Source organism: Colletotrichum fructicola (genome assembly GCF_000319635.2).
Source record: "Colletotrichum fructicola Nara gc5 chromosome Unknown KSG_Nara_v1_contig11, whole genome shotgun sequence".
Classification (NCBI taxonomy): domain Eukaryota; kingdom Fungi; phylum Ascomycota; class Sordariomycetes; order Glomerellales; family Glomerellaceae; genus Colletotrichum; species Colletotrichum fructicola.
In genome coordinates this window covers 472,743-486,603 of record NW_027094061.1, presented here as the reverse complement: position 1 = coordinate 486,603, position 13,861 = coordinate 472,743, and the positions used below count along the sequence as shown (strand labels likewise).

At 52.0% G+C, this 13,861-nt stretch overlaps 5 protein-coding genes across 5 annotated transcripts; 2 read left to right on the top strand and 3 right to left on the bottom strand.

The window, feature by feature from the left end:
* Nucleotides 1–2,354: 2,354 nt before the first annotated feature.
* CGGC5_v016664 (uncharacterized protein) lies at nucleotides 2,355–4,364 on the top strand (the record flags this gene model as incomplete). The annotated part of the gene is made up of 7 exons (XM_066153552.1): nucleotides 2,355–2,651; nucleotides 2,711–2,748; nucleotides 2,803–2,935; nucleotides 2,993–3,433; nucleotides 3,482–3,772; nucleotides 3,821–3,946; nucleotides 4,014–4,364. 7 exons carry the CDS (start codon nucleotides 2,355–2,357, stop codon nucleotides 4,362–4,364), a joined length of 1,677 nt encoding a protein of 558 aa, XP_066007051.1.
* Nucleotides 4,365–4,455: 91 nt separating this feature from the next.
* On the bottom strand, nucleotides 4,456–5,591 carry CGGC5_v016663 (uncharacterized protein; the record flags this gene model as incomplete). Its single annotated transcript, XM_032037255.1, has 3 exons — nucleotides 4,456–4,833; nucleotides 4,886–5,201; nucleotides 5,248–5,591. 3 exons carry the CDS (start codon nucleotides 5,589–5,591, stop codon nucleotides 4,456–4,458), a joined length of 1,038 nt encoding a protein of 345 aa, XP_031883856.1.
* Nucleotides 5,592–6,378: 787 nt separating this feature from the next.
* Nucleotides 6,379–7,755, top strand: davD-3 (Glutarate-semialdehyde dehydrogenase DavD; the record flags this gene model as incomplete). Its single annotated transcript, XM_032037254.2, has 1 exon — nucleotides 6,379–7,755. One exon carries the CDS (start codon nucleotides 6,379–6,381, stop codon nucleotides 7,753–7,755), a length of 1,377 nt encoding a protein of 458 aa, XP_031883855.2.
* A 361-nt stretch (nucleotides 7,756–8,116) lies between these two features.
* On the bottom strand, nucleotides 8,117–9,262 carry CGGC5_v016661 (Uncharacterized protein; the record flags this gene model as incomplete). The annotated part of the gene is made up of 1 exon (XM_032037253.1): nucleotides 8,117–9,262. One exon carries the CDS (start codon nucleotides 9,260–9,262, stop codon nucleotides 8,117–8,119), a length of 1,146 nt encoding a protein of 381 aa, XP_031883854.1.
* A 2,065-nt stretch (nucleotides 9,263–11,327) lies between these two features.
* Nucleotides 11,328–13,231, bottom strand: AGP2-2 (General amino acid permease AGP2; the record flags this gene model as incomplete). The annotated part of the gene is made up of 4 exons (XM_032037251.1): nucleotides 11,328–11,793; nucleotides 11,878–12,440; nucleotides 12,511–12,673; nucleotides 12,729–13,231. 4 exons carry the CDS (start codon nucleotides 13,229–13,231, stop codon nucleotides 11,328–11,330), a joined length of 1,695 nt encoding a protein of 564 aa, XP_031883763.1.
* Between the last annotated feature and the right edge of the window lie 630 nt (nucleotides 13,232–13,861).

Below are 13,861 nucleotides of genomic sequence, written 5' to 3'. Positions count from 1 at the left end.
CGCTGACGGCCAAGTTGATCGTGTGCTCGAGGACTTCGTTACTGAGCGATGCTCGTCTCCAGCCTTCTAGAAATGAAGTTACTTCCATTTTGTTTGTCGGTGCCATCGTCGAGAGGTAGCGCACAAACTCATTCATATCGCTGGCTGTATTCAATGCAACGTGAAGCCGGCTATGAGGTAGTGTATAATACCCCCATTGGCGGCGGTAGTAGGCAGTGTACGCCTGTTGGTGGCATGCCGTATGTGATCGGGGTCTTTCTTGCTGCGTGTCATCGGTATCTCTGGTAGATTGCCATAGCATATTCACCAATTGATTTGCGCTCAAAGAATGCAGCTCATCCATTGAGACTATGCATCTGTGATGGAGTCCCAGATAGAGGTTTTACTGGTTAGCTCTTCGGGCCGCATCCTCAGCAGAGCCCAATGCTGCCCTGCCAGCAATTACTTCCCATAAATTCTGGTGAAATTCCAATCCTGGCCCGCCCAGTTATTTCTTTGGTGTGTGTTGGCATTGATTGATTGAGCCTTGGGCTATAATGAGCGGAAGAGGGGTGTGAGTAGCTGAACGGATGTATTATGTATGATCGACAAACCCCGCTGGGCCAACTGAAAGGTGAATTCTCCCGTCTTTCATTTTTCCACACGGTCGGACTCCCCTCGTTTCCCAGCCTAGGTTCTCAACCATGTCAAGTGTTTAGGTCAGCTGGGTATTGTATCCCAATCTCGACACCGCACCCAGCATGCCTCCCTTTAGTCGTCCTTGGGAGCATTCCCGGAGCTCTTGCGGCTCGGCGATATCTACGAATTTGCCTCGTGGTAAGAGAGCATGGGTTCCTGCTGGACCGGCGCTCAACATCTATGAAACTCAACTCAAATCAAAAGTCAGAGACCTACTGGAAATTATGGCATTGGAGAACGCCCCGGTGATCACCCAACTTTACATGATTGGGAAATCCGAGAACAACGCAAAGCCTATTATCATGGTTTGCTGTACGAATAAAGAGGCGGGGACCGAAGCAAAAAAGGCTCTGAAAGAGAGCGATATCCTTGATGGGTTCCCCGCATTTACGTTCCGTTGGACTTCACTGCCTCTTGGGTTCACCAGCGCAGCTCAGCCTTTGGCAGGAGGTAGATTGAGTTCAGAAGACGACGCTTTCCATGCGGATCCCTGGGAAACCGACAGAAACAGTGTATTCTCGACAACAAGTTCCCCACACATCGGACGACGCTTCTTCAAGTCTGCAGAAGACGGCTGCTTAGGAAGGTGGGCCATTGGCGGGGTGATTTTGCAGCGAAATGCCAGGTTTTTCCAGCTCACCGTGGAGCATACTCAACAAGACGCCACTGATGACGACGAGGAACATTTGCAGTCCGGACTGAACAACGAACTAGATTCCGACTCCGATTCGAATGAGGAAGAATCAGAGAGCTTTGAAGTTCATTACGATATCCTTAGTCAGGGCAGCGAAACACCTGGACCCAGCATTATTGCTCGGAGTTTTGCTTCGCAGAAGCAACGCCGGAGCATCTCTTGGAAACAAGATCATTCTCACAATCGGAGAGAAGATTGGCATTCTCTGAGGACTAGGAGCTCATGCGAAATGTCTTCCAGAGCCACAACTGGTGCCAATGGCCACCGAACTGGCGACTCTTGGCGGAATAATATTGCCAAAGTGGGAAGTATTATCACGCGGGCTAGCGACGGAGATAGACCCGGTCTCGACTACAGTATGGTGGCTATTGAAATTTCCACTTCTTTGGTCCATCTCAACGAGCTCGTGTTACCCCATGGCCTTCCCGGGAGATGTTTGGTTGTACGAGATGCTGTCACATCTGTGATCGAAGAGTGTCGCGTTTTCCTTGTGGCAGCGGATGGAAACTTGATACCAGGTACCGTCGCCCCAGGAACGATTTTGTTCAAGCGAAAGACGGATAGGCACTTTGAGGACATGCATCTCGTACAGCTTGATGGTTCTCTGTCCTATGGAGACTGCGGAGCCGCCGTGGTGGATCAGATCTCCGGCGCCCTTTACGGTCATCTCGTGAGAGGGTGTCCTGGTACAGGAATCGGCTACATCATTCCAGCGGCAAATGTACTCAAAGACCTTGCGTCAAGGGATCTTGAAGCAAGACTTGCAGCCTCTACAAACACAGTTAAATCTTTGGCAATCTCTTCGACTGACTCAGCTCGAAGCAGAAATTTCTTCTCTGCTCAAGACGTTGACCCCCATATTGCAACAGCAAGATTTGGCGTCCTGCCTTCCACGCAAACGTCTTTCCCGACAGACATGCAGGCTAAATTGAGGCATCTTTCAGCTCATATTGACCGGTCGTATTTTCGTTGGCCCGAATATATGTTCCCACCGAAGGAAGAGAAGAGAAAAATTGGCGTGTGGGAAAGTGGCCGTTACGCCCAAGCCTTTGGTCTAGAACTGTTTGGTGATGAGGAGCTTCCCCTAGGTGACGACGGTGTCATACCAAACAGGCAACTTCGAAATTTCTGCTCCGGGGCCACCATTGAGGGGTTAATACAGCATGTACCCCAGAAGCGCCTCATTTGGCTTGATGAAAAAGATGCCGCAACCGGACTCAAGAGGCCGCCATCAAGATTGCTCACCGCAGGTGAGCTCTACAACGCTCTGAATGAGGAGGTGAGACATTCTTTTCGCTCATAGCTATCTATGGAGACCCTGACAGCTGACGTTTTCAGCGTTTCTCAGGCCAGCTAAATGCCGATAGGAGATTGATGTAACTCTACGCGTGTGCTGCGTCCGTTATTGATTCGCTGACGTTCCAATCTAGCTATATTCACGACTTTGACCCCTGGACAGCTCTTGCTTTGATCGCAACGTGCTCTATCCCGAGTTCATCGATATTGATGGGCGCTATGAATAAGCACTTGAGATTAAGTGCACATTTCGGAGCTACCTTATCTGTGAGTCTTTCAATACTTTCCTTGTAGTAAGCGGATTTTGACTCTGACCAATTTTAGCAATTCCGTCAGCACTTTTCGCTCTCATTCCACTTGCCATACTACGTTTGGAGAAACGCCAGTGATGTCCATTGTGAAACTGAGTCTTTTCGAAAGAAACTTGACTTATCATTTTTGGGAGCGACCCATCCTACGAACTTTCTATATCAAACTCAAGTCACATGCGTGGTCTTTGGTTATGACCAATGGCGGTGGACTGGAATGATGCTGTTGGACTCCTTCTTTGAGTCCGAGGAACAGAAGAAAGATTTCCGGGATGAAATGGAGGATGTCGACTGCGGGATTGTGTTTGATCCTTTAACAGACCGTACGTGCGACGCCAGCTCGCCAATCTGGCAACCAGTGTCTTACTTCATTCGAGTATTGAGAATCAGGATTAAGCGAGTGTCAGAGGAATTCGATCAAGTCGCCTGGAAGCTCGAGAATGCTCTCAACTCGAAGGTAAAAGTTCTGCAACGTGATGAAGATATTTTGCTGACAAAACTTCAGATTTCCGAATTTGACACTCAGGAGAAGCCTAGCCTTTTAGACCGTGTCTGGGGGCAAAGATTCAACGGATTAATCCTTCAGCTCATTCATACCATCTCAAGAGTATTGGATGGCTGGAATCGTCTCGAAAGTCACGAGATTGTTGCTTTGCTCGGGCCATCGACCAGTGTCGACGACCTACAGGAGGATGTCGTAGTGATCCACGATATTAGGAAATCAGTGGATGAGCTGAGAGAGATCCGAGGAACGCTTCTAAGATTGCAAGATATTTGCAACTCTGAGTCTCAGCCCGTATGTATGCAAGTCAGTGAGATCTCCCTCTCCGCTAATATCTGACAGGTTGGCCCACCACCCTACGTCGTGGAAGAATGTCAAAGCATGACTACCGAGATCAGGAAAGCCACAACAGATCCGACGGGTCCAGTCCAAACGCAGATTCTCCGCTCAATACTCCAAATCACGCGTGTGAGTGTCCCCCAACATACTGACTGACAAAATTATTGATGTCGTAACTAATGTTGCATCTTTCTAGATTTTCATCCCAATAATTGCCTCCGCTGGACTTCTGAGTGCCGACCTCTTCTTTTCACACGAAGTTGTGGCTTTCGTTTTCTTTACTTTGCTTTTTGCCTTTATAATCTTAGCTATAGAACCATTCATGCTTTGGTATAAGGAACAGAAAGCTCGCAGGAACTCGGCCTTCCATGGGACGCATGGAAATTCAAGTCTGGGCGCCGGACCAGAGTCTCTGAGGTCCCCTAAGATCCGAAACATGATTCCCTCGTTCTTGCCTGCTAGCATACGAAGGCGTCGTGAGAAAATGGAAGACCTTGAGTTGGGAAGAATTGAGGTGGGACCTGCCAATGCCAGATTCCGGAGATAGCTAGGCAAATCCTAATGATTCAGCTAGAATTGGGATGTGCTGTTTCTATCTTGTACCTATGATCCTGCGGGCTTGTATTTACTCGCACCTTTCAGTATCCTTGCCATGCCCTATGAGGCTCCCGGTTCTCCACGAGTTCTGCGTTCGTAATGGACAGGTACTGCTCGTTCTGTGTTAGAAAGGTCTTGATCTCTTTCACATCTGTTTGCCTTCCAGATTCGTGGTCCTCTTCCAATTTCTTCAACATCGCCTCCAGCCGCGCCTTTGCGACCTCAGCCCTGTATTTAGCCCATTGATAATAAAGTTCGGACAGCTCCGAGATTGGTCTGATTGAGGTGAGAACAGAGTCATCCTTGACGCAAGGGTCACGAGGTCGGAAAGAAGTAATCATGGTGATGCGCTCGGCCCCGCCAATGGCTGCCAGAGCTTGATGTTCCACGTATCTCCCCTGAAGAATGACAGCATACCCCTTGAAAGGCGTCAGCAGAGAAAACATTCGGGCGCAGTGATGTCTTGCTTACCATCTGAGGCCCTCTGACTTTGAGGACCTCCCCTGTACCGGTCTTGAGAGCGGTCTCGCCCCCAAGCATGTTGGTAGCATCGCTCATCATTACAACGCACACAAAGGGGAAGGCATCGTAGTGCCACTTGGTGACCGAAGTGTTGTCCCCGTTCTTCGCAGCTGCTTTGTCCTCGTCACTAGCAGCTTTCTGGATGGAGATGTTGATGTTGCCGACTTCGTACTGAATGTTCGGGATCAGGTCCACTCCTGCAACCTTGGAGATGACTTCAAGGGTCTTCGGATTGTTCCAGGCTTGATCCATGAATGGTGCGTACCTATGAGGAGTTAGTCAAGGTCATGGCGTGAAAGTGGGGGACGTACTTCGGACAGTGACCTCGCAGTTGACAAGGGGCGAAAGACGTGCTGTGCAAGCAGTTTTCCCACACCTCCGTCGTGAAGATCTCCTGCCTCATGGTTCGGATGGCCTCCTCAGTGAACAGGGGGAATGGCTCTGAACAAGCAACAGGGGAGATGCCGATATCCTCCGGAAGAGAAACATCCTTGAGAGTAAGCTTCTTAGGTTCTTCGACGAAGGCAAGGTGCTGGTCTGGGTTGAAAGTGGCGGTGGGCCTCCCAGAAGATGTTGGCTTCAGCTCATCCTTTATGATAGGCTTGAAGCTCAATTTGGCCAAGGGAGATGGAGCGGCGGAGACGACTTCAGCCATGACTGAAAATATGATTCTCAACGCAGAGCGTGATAACTGGGAGTAATCTTAAGTGTTAAGGTTGCTTCTGAGTTTCTGTCTTCTTGAGTTTTTGGTCTGCTCATTGAGATCACTTCCACGACAGCTTCATTGTTATAGATGATATAGGTAGGTCACCAGGACGGCAACACGGAGTTCAGGCCGTGTTTCTCTCTTGCGAAACCCCCAAACCTAGAAAGAATGAGGTCCGGAGATTGGCATGATTGGTTCCTTGGCCGGCGTTTTGCTCCCCGACCCGAGATGGTTTCGTAAGTATGATTCATGTCGGGCATCAACTCAAAAGATAGTCATGAGATAGTCATTGGCCTGGAGCTTGTGGTTCACATGCCCTTCACGCCAGCCTTGTGATTGTTTCGATAAGGAGCTCCATGCGGAGAGTTGGCGACCTGCTTGCCTTCGGCTTCGTGTTATGCAGCACAATCGGATCCCGAGCCGAGAGGGTTCCGATCCTGGTCGCGCCCACCCCACCAAAGCCGAGACCTGCATGCCCCTCCCGACCCCGAACCCCGCTCAGGTGTGCGGAGAAATCGGATCTCATTTGGTTTACCACTTTCGGGTAGCGCAGCAAGGGTCGGACACCATCTTGTAAATATGACGATGCACATCTCTTCTAGATAGACAGGCATAAAACAAGCCTGAACAAGTATTGCCAGTACGATACCGAAACAGACTCATATTCCTTCTACACAAGGCGTCAAATTCTCATTGCCCTATTGTTTCCGTCTCATCCCATCTCATTTCCTACACAATGCCACCCTCCCTGGCGTCTTCTCTGAAGGACCCCAGCCTCTTTGTCGAGAAGTCCTACATCAACGGACAATGGGTCTCATCAACAACAAACAAGACCTTTCAAGTCACCAATCCGGCAACAGAGGAGCTTATCGGAACATGCCCCGAGTCCAACACGGACGACCTGAACAAGGCTATTGAGGCCGCTGCCAAGGCCTTTCCGGCCTGGAGGGCAACTTCAGGCCGACAACGTGGTCGCATTATCAAGCGCATCTTTGAGCTTCTGGTTGAGAACAAGGAGGATCTCGGCAAGATCAACACCGCCGAGAACGGCAAGGCAAAGGGTGATGCCGAGGGCGAGTCTCTATTCGCAGCCAGCTTCTTCGAGTGGTTCAGCGAAGAAGCTTCTCGGATCTACGGGGATATCATTCCCCACAGCAACCCGAACTACAGGACCCGCGTTATCAAGGAGCCTGTCGGTGTATGTGGGTTGATTGTCCCCTGGAACTTCCCTCTCGCCATGGGTGCCCGAAAGGTCGCCGCCGCTCTTGCAGCCGGGTGCACGGTTGTCATGAAGTCAGATGGACTCACGCCGTTTTCTTCCAATGCCCTCGCCGTCTTGGCTGAGCGCGCTGGTGTTCCTCCTGGTGTTCTCAACGTTGTGACGGCGTTGGAGAACACACCCCAGCTCGGTCTCGCTCTGTGCCAGTCAGATACTGTGAAGAAGATTTCTTTTACCGGGTCGACTCGAGTAGGCAAGTTGTTGATGAAGCAATCAAGCGACACTCTGAAGAAGCTGAGCTTGGAGCTGGGCGGTAATGCACCTTTCATCGTTTTCGACGACGCAGACCTCGAGGTTGCTATCTCCAGCGTTCTCGTCTCTAAGTTCAAGGTCACAGGTCAGACCTGCGTTTGCGCCAACCGGATTTTCGTTCAGGAAGGCATATATGATAGGTTTTCTCAAAGACTAGTTGAAGAAGTCAGCAAGTTCAAGGTCGGCCATGGCACGGATGCATCGGTCACTCACGGACCCCTCACGAACGGCGTGTCGAAGGTTGAGGAGCACATCAAGGATGCCGTCAGCAAAAATGCAAAGGTCCTCATTGGAGGAAAACGTCTTCCTTCCGTGGGTAAGAACTTTCATGAGTTAACGATCTTGGGAGACGTCGACGACTCCATGAAAGTCACACAAGAGGAGACATTTGGTCCGGTGGCGGCGTTGACCAAGTTCAAGACTGAGAGAGAGGTTATCGAGAGGGCCAACAAATCCGAGGTAGGATTGGCATCATACCTCATCACAAATGACCTGGGACGATCGCATCGCGTGTCGGAACAGCTAGAATTCGGCATGGTTGCCATCAATACCGGAGTCATCTCCGATGCTTCCGCTCCGTAAGTGACCCACACCGGCCGGATGAGTATACGCAGAGTGAGAACTGATGATTTCCCAGATTCGGAGGCGTCAAGCATTCCGGCATGGGGCGTGAAGGCAGCAAGTACGGGGTGGAGGATTATTTGACGATAAAAATGATCGTGACGGGCGGTATTTCACCAAACTTGTAACATCATTCAAAAGTAGACATCGGTGAATTCAGTCAGGTGCCTGAAGTATCATGGCCGCATAGTAATGATCAAAAGTCGTTTGCATTGAGGCTATCTAATAGTTCAATCCTTATCATCTACTATTCCGGTGTCGCTAAAAATCAAACCGGTTCAACATCGCTTTTTTGTTTTCGGCCGTGATAGTTCGACCACCCTTAGACGTAATGCAGGGTGCCGTCATTGTTTCCAATCTTCTCATCCAGGTTGATGGAGGCGCGGACCCACTGTCCGTGACGGGACAGCTCCGCCTCCAGACGCTGTCCGCCGTCGACGAGGCGGACATCCCGGGCCGAGGCACCGAAATTGCCGCCACCACCGCCGCCGCCGCGTCCCGGAATGCGGAGGTTCTGGCCGGGCCAGATCTGGTCAGGGTTGGCAATGTTGTTGTGTCTCGCGATCTCCTCCCAGCTGGCGCCGAAGCGGTCGCCAATATTGCGAAGAGTGTCTCCCTGCTGGACGGTGTAGTTCTGCTCACCACCGCCACCGCCGCCGCCGGAAGTCCAGCGGAAGCTACCTTGGTCGTTCTCCAGGTAGCGGTTCAGGCTGATGCAGCTCTCTTGCCATCCGCCGTCGCGGCGCTTGCAGGAGGCACGGAGGTTGTAGTCACCGTGAGCATCGATGCGGATATCGCGGGAAGAGCCGGTGAAGCCGCCGGCGAAGTTACCGCCACGGGGGCGGTCACCAGAGCCACGGCGCTCGTGGTGGTGGTGCTCCTCGGGGCGGTGATTGTCCTCTCTCCTGCGTCTCTCCTCCTCCTCGTGTCTACGCTTCTCCTCTTCCTCTCTGCGCTTCTCCTCCTCCTTCTTGTCGTCGCGCTCGTGCTTCCAGTCAGAAACACCGTCCTGGAGCTTGTGGCCGGCAAAGGCACCAGCTACGGCACCGATGAAGGTGCTGGTCTTGCTGTGGCCGAAGTTGCCACCAACCTTGTGACCACCGAAAGCACCGGCAGCACCTCCGGCAAGGGCACCGGTGAGACCACGCTCGCCGTCCTCGCCCTGCTGGCCGCCTGGGCCGCCGTAGCCTCCAGGTCCGTCGTTGCGGTTGTGCTCGTTGTAGCCTCCCTGGTTCTGGTAAGGAGGTGGGGAAGAGAAGTTGTTCTGCTGGTGGTTGGGGCCCTGGCCATATCCGAACCCTTGTTGCTGATGTTGCTGGCCTTGTTGCTCATTGTAGTAAGAGTTGGCCTCACCGCCGGGGCCTTGGTTGTGGCCTCCGTAGCCGCCCTGAGGGCCGCCGGGACCGCCGTAGCCTCCGCCCTGGTGGCCGTAACCGCCGCCCTGGTTGTTGTTGCCGTAGTAGCTCATGATGTTTTACTTGTGAGGAAAGAAAAGACTGTGTTTGTTTATTGGTATCAAAGTCCGAAGATCTGAGTGATAAGGAAGCATAATGATATGCGGGGAAGCTGTATCCCTTAAATAAGTTCTAAGCTAGTGTTGAGCCTCCAAGAATGGGTCGATCCGAAGCTTGTGATGCTACAGATTACCCAATCGTCGAGATATTTTTACACCGCCGCCATTGTGGAGAGAGGCTGATGAAAGTCTCGACTCAGAACGTCCGCGCGTTATCCTCGTCTCGGTCCAATCGGGATGACCGCGTCAGGGTTCACGGCCCACCCCGTAGACACAGCCCCGGATGTCGGCACGGCTCTTTGGTAGGCAAAGGCAGGGAAACAAACGCGTTAAAGTCTGGGCACTCTCGGGCCCCTGCCACGTAGCTTGTTTTCTGACGTGCCAGAGGGCAAAAGAAGGGGGCGTTGGGGGTCCTTGGGGGTCGCGGAGAGGAGCTCAGAGAGGAGGATTCCGCCACAGACCCCTGGATCCGAATGCGCCAAACAGCGCCACTATTGAGTTCTGGAGCTAACCAAAGACGGCGGATCGACCCTCCTTTGCCGCAGCTGAACCCTTCCCCGCACAGGTGGCTGAGACTGAGAGAGAAGCGCGTCGAAAGGTTGGCGACTGGTATGAGTGGTATCCGATGTTCACCACGGAAACCGACGTCTGACATGTTGGGCGCTTGCACATGTCACAGGTGGGCAGCTCTGTGATGAGCCTCAGGCGAACAGCTGTTGGTGACGTTCGCCTTGCAGAAACCTAATGCCAACCTCGGGTGCGAGAGTTGCGGTCTCCGAGAGGGCTCCCGGGGTCCAAGAGAGGGAACGAATGCGGCCGCGGACATTGCTTGCTGAAGTTCAGACAATGTCGAAAAGGTCAACTGCCGTCGTCGTAGCTTTCCTGGAGCTTCCGAGGCTCGCGTCGTGTCACATTAGCTGAATTAAGGTTGAACGATGAACAAGCCACTTCTGACACCATCGCCAGCTCAAACGGCCATCAGGCCAGTCCCGGACAAGTGGCAGTCAGACGCAAACAGCCTCTGCAGCCGCGTCAATGCCACCTTGCGGCGAGAGCTTCTGCAGGGGACCGGTTCAGTGATGATCCTTCCCTAGTGCAGTTTAGCAATCCATGGATAACTCCACTTCGATCGTTCGTGAAACGAGATCCCAGGTCCGCAATTGCTGCGGCAGCGTTTGCAGTTGGAATACGAGTGTTTGATCGCGTGCTTTTGTTGAGATAGATTGACGAAGTCGCTCGGGAATAATGTTCTCGGTGCCGTCGGGAGTCCCGGAAATCTTGGCAGGAGTTGAAGTGTGGGATGCCGCCGGGACCCAACAGCTGTCGTCTTCTTCCTTGCGTGTGTCGGTGCTGTCATCCCCGACCCTCCGTCGCTCCTTAGTGAGACACCATGGAGATTACTACGAAATACTTCAAAGTTGAAAGAGGGGATGCGGAAGATAGCTAGAAACCTTGTCATGATGGCAGCATCCAAGAGCTACACCCCGCAAATAACTGCCGGCGCCATGACATATCCTTGAGAGTTCGTCACAGAGCATGCATTTCACTTTCAGGGACCACGAGCCCTGGCGACAAAGTAAGCGCAGGACAGCGGGGGTTTTCTCCGAACACCCGGATATTGTCAGCCTCCGGCGCGGGGATACGCCGGCTGGACAGGCCCCACAACGCCGGCTCGACCGGATGAACCTACAATCACTTTCCATGTTCCCAAACGGGGCCAGTCACACCTTGATTCATAATTCGAGAACTTTGCATTGGGATTCTTGACCCGTTAGAACTTTGATTTTCGTCGTTATGTCGCTCGCAGAAGCTATCAACGGAGCTGCTAGCAGTGGGCGTTCGGACAGGCTACCGCTGAACCGTTGAGACCATACTAGAGTTTTGCATAAGAACACACATAGACCGCATAGTTGCATGATATTGACGGGCCGATTCTACTAAAATAAAGCGCTAGATCGATAGCCCATCATTGAGCGACTTCGCAAGTGCACGCCTGAGCGCAAGCCTGCGTGCCGATGAGCTAGACCGAGCGTCGCGAATCTCGGTGAAATCTAAAGCGAGCATTGAGCAACTGTGCCATGCGTCTGCGCAAGCCCGCTCCCTCTTTGTCAATCATGGACGCTTCGTGTTCATCAACTGCAGGTCGAATTCCGACTAGATCAGCATGCTCAGGCCTGATGAACCGTGTGCGATTGAAGACCTTCCATCCACCAAAGAGAAGAACCGCAAGAATGGCCATAGTATAGCTGCTGAAAAATGATCCAGTGTCCCATCGGCCTTTGAGAAATATGGCGTAACCGTAGAAAAGCTCGACAGCAATGAGCCACACCAAGGCAATCCATGTGCCATACGGTTGCAAGTACCCAACGTACGGGAGATCCGATCTGTTGAAGTTCTGGGCTTGAAGGGCTCGATAGAAGAAGAGGTAGTTGACGCAGATGACGATGTATGTTACCAGGGTTCCACCAGTAATTAGGTTCGTCAGCCTATTGGAGTGCCGATTAGCATTGAATTCACCCCAATCATGGCTTAGACCCCGAACAGTGGAATTAGTCAACGTGCATGCTTACCAGGTCAAAACAGTAACGGAACCGCTTCCCAGTTTCAAGTAAGAAAGACAGGCGAAAGCGACCGAAACTAAAAGGCAATAGACAGGAACACCTTGCTTGGTGCACTTGGTCAAGAACTTCGGCGCATGTCCGTTGATGGCCAAGCCGTAGAGACTGCGGGATGAGCAGTAGACGTAAGCGTTTCCGGCAGAGTAGATGCTTGTCAGAAGCAAAGCGTTAACGATATGTGGAAGAACCCCAATGTTCATGTTCTTCATGGCAATGACAAACGGCGAAGCAGCACCGGTCCCCGTCTCGCCGTTGCTAAGCACCCGGAGCAGAGTAGGGTCATTAGCCGGCAGGGCGATACCAACGCACAGTGCGCCGCCTATGAAGAAGATGCCAAAGCGCCAGTAAACGGATTTGAACGCAGACTTCATGGTCTTCCGAGGATTTTGGGCTTCACCAGCAACAGTGGCCAAATACTCAGGACCGACGATTGTGAAGGCTGCTTGCCATAATGCGGCAAGGAAACCATGAAATCGACCGAGGTTGCCTGTGTCGATATACTCAACGAAGGGAGACTTGCAATTTGATCAGTACTTATCAGGGCATTGGATGTGATACACAGAAACAGATAAAATGGAGATATACCGGCTTGGACCAATTACGGAAACCATAGGCGTCATGTTGCGGGTTGCCTCCCACCATCGTGATGAAGGTGAAAAAGAAGAGGATGCAGATAAGCAGGAGCTTTCCCCCAGCCAGCCAGAACTCTGTTTCGCCAAAGTACTTGACAACGAGCACGTTGCATGCTCTGAAGGCCTTATCGTCAGCATCACCGAAGTTGACCATGAAAACTGGAACCCTACGCGTAGAGGACGATGCATGTCGTGATGACTGCAGCGGAGGGGATATCGTCTCGCCAAAAGGTCAACACCATATCCAAAGCCGTAATCTCAAACGGGATGAGCAGCGCCTCAAAGAGAAAGAAATTCCAGCCGACCATAAAGCCCCAGGCATCGTCAACCCAGGTCCTGGCGTGGTGGATAAAAGATGCACTGATTGGCATGAAGACAGTCATCTCCGCCAACGAGCTGTTGACTTGGGCAATTACGCAGGCTTGCAAAGCAAATGCTACCAACAGGCTGCCTGCTCCACGCATCAGACCATACCCGATGCTAACGAAGAGGGCTGTTCCGATCGAGCCACCGATTGCCACGAATTGGACTTGGCGTGGAGTGAGATGGCGTTGCAGATGTTCGGGATTGTGGATAATCTCGCCGCTTCCCACTTCACTCGCACCGCTCTCCTTCTTCAGCTCAGTCATCTTTGCGGACAGCTTCGACTCAGAGTCGGCCAGGGCTCCGCTCATGGTGTGTGCTTCCGAAGTTGTTTGGCACTAATGAGGTTCAGGTGGCTGTAAACTGATACCAATGGAAAAGTAAGATATGTGTAGTAGTGGGTTGAAAGTGCGACGATGATTGGAAAGTTTCGCGGACAAGTCAATGTTTAAGACTTCCCAAAATACATGTAGAGGCCAAACCACCGTTAATTATCATTGCAACATCGGCGTCGCGTATACGCACTGAAAACAGCAGGACTAGCCTATCCAAAGACTTTGCAACAATCCCGGTCGCCTTCATCGGTTCGTAAGGGTCGGATGGTAATCAGGCCCCCGACCTCTAACCCGAGATGGGATAGGTTCAGCTGACAGCTTGAGCGGTCGATCACATGGTTCATCCAGTAAGGTTCCGCCCTGATTTCTTGATCCATTACGCGGATTTCAAACTAGAAGGTGAGGGCCCCTTCCGGCTCGGGACCAATCAGCTGCTTGACATCACGTCTGCACAAAGCCGAGACACCGGACAGCCAGAGGCGACTATCTGGGGTAGAGGCGCCAAAACGGGCGACACTATGACACACTTCTTGGTAGGCAAAGTTGGCAAAGGCACCAAAGAATTCAGTATGTGGCGGCTATGGCTTTAAAGTGCAATGCTGTACG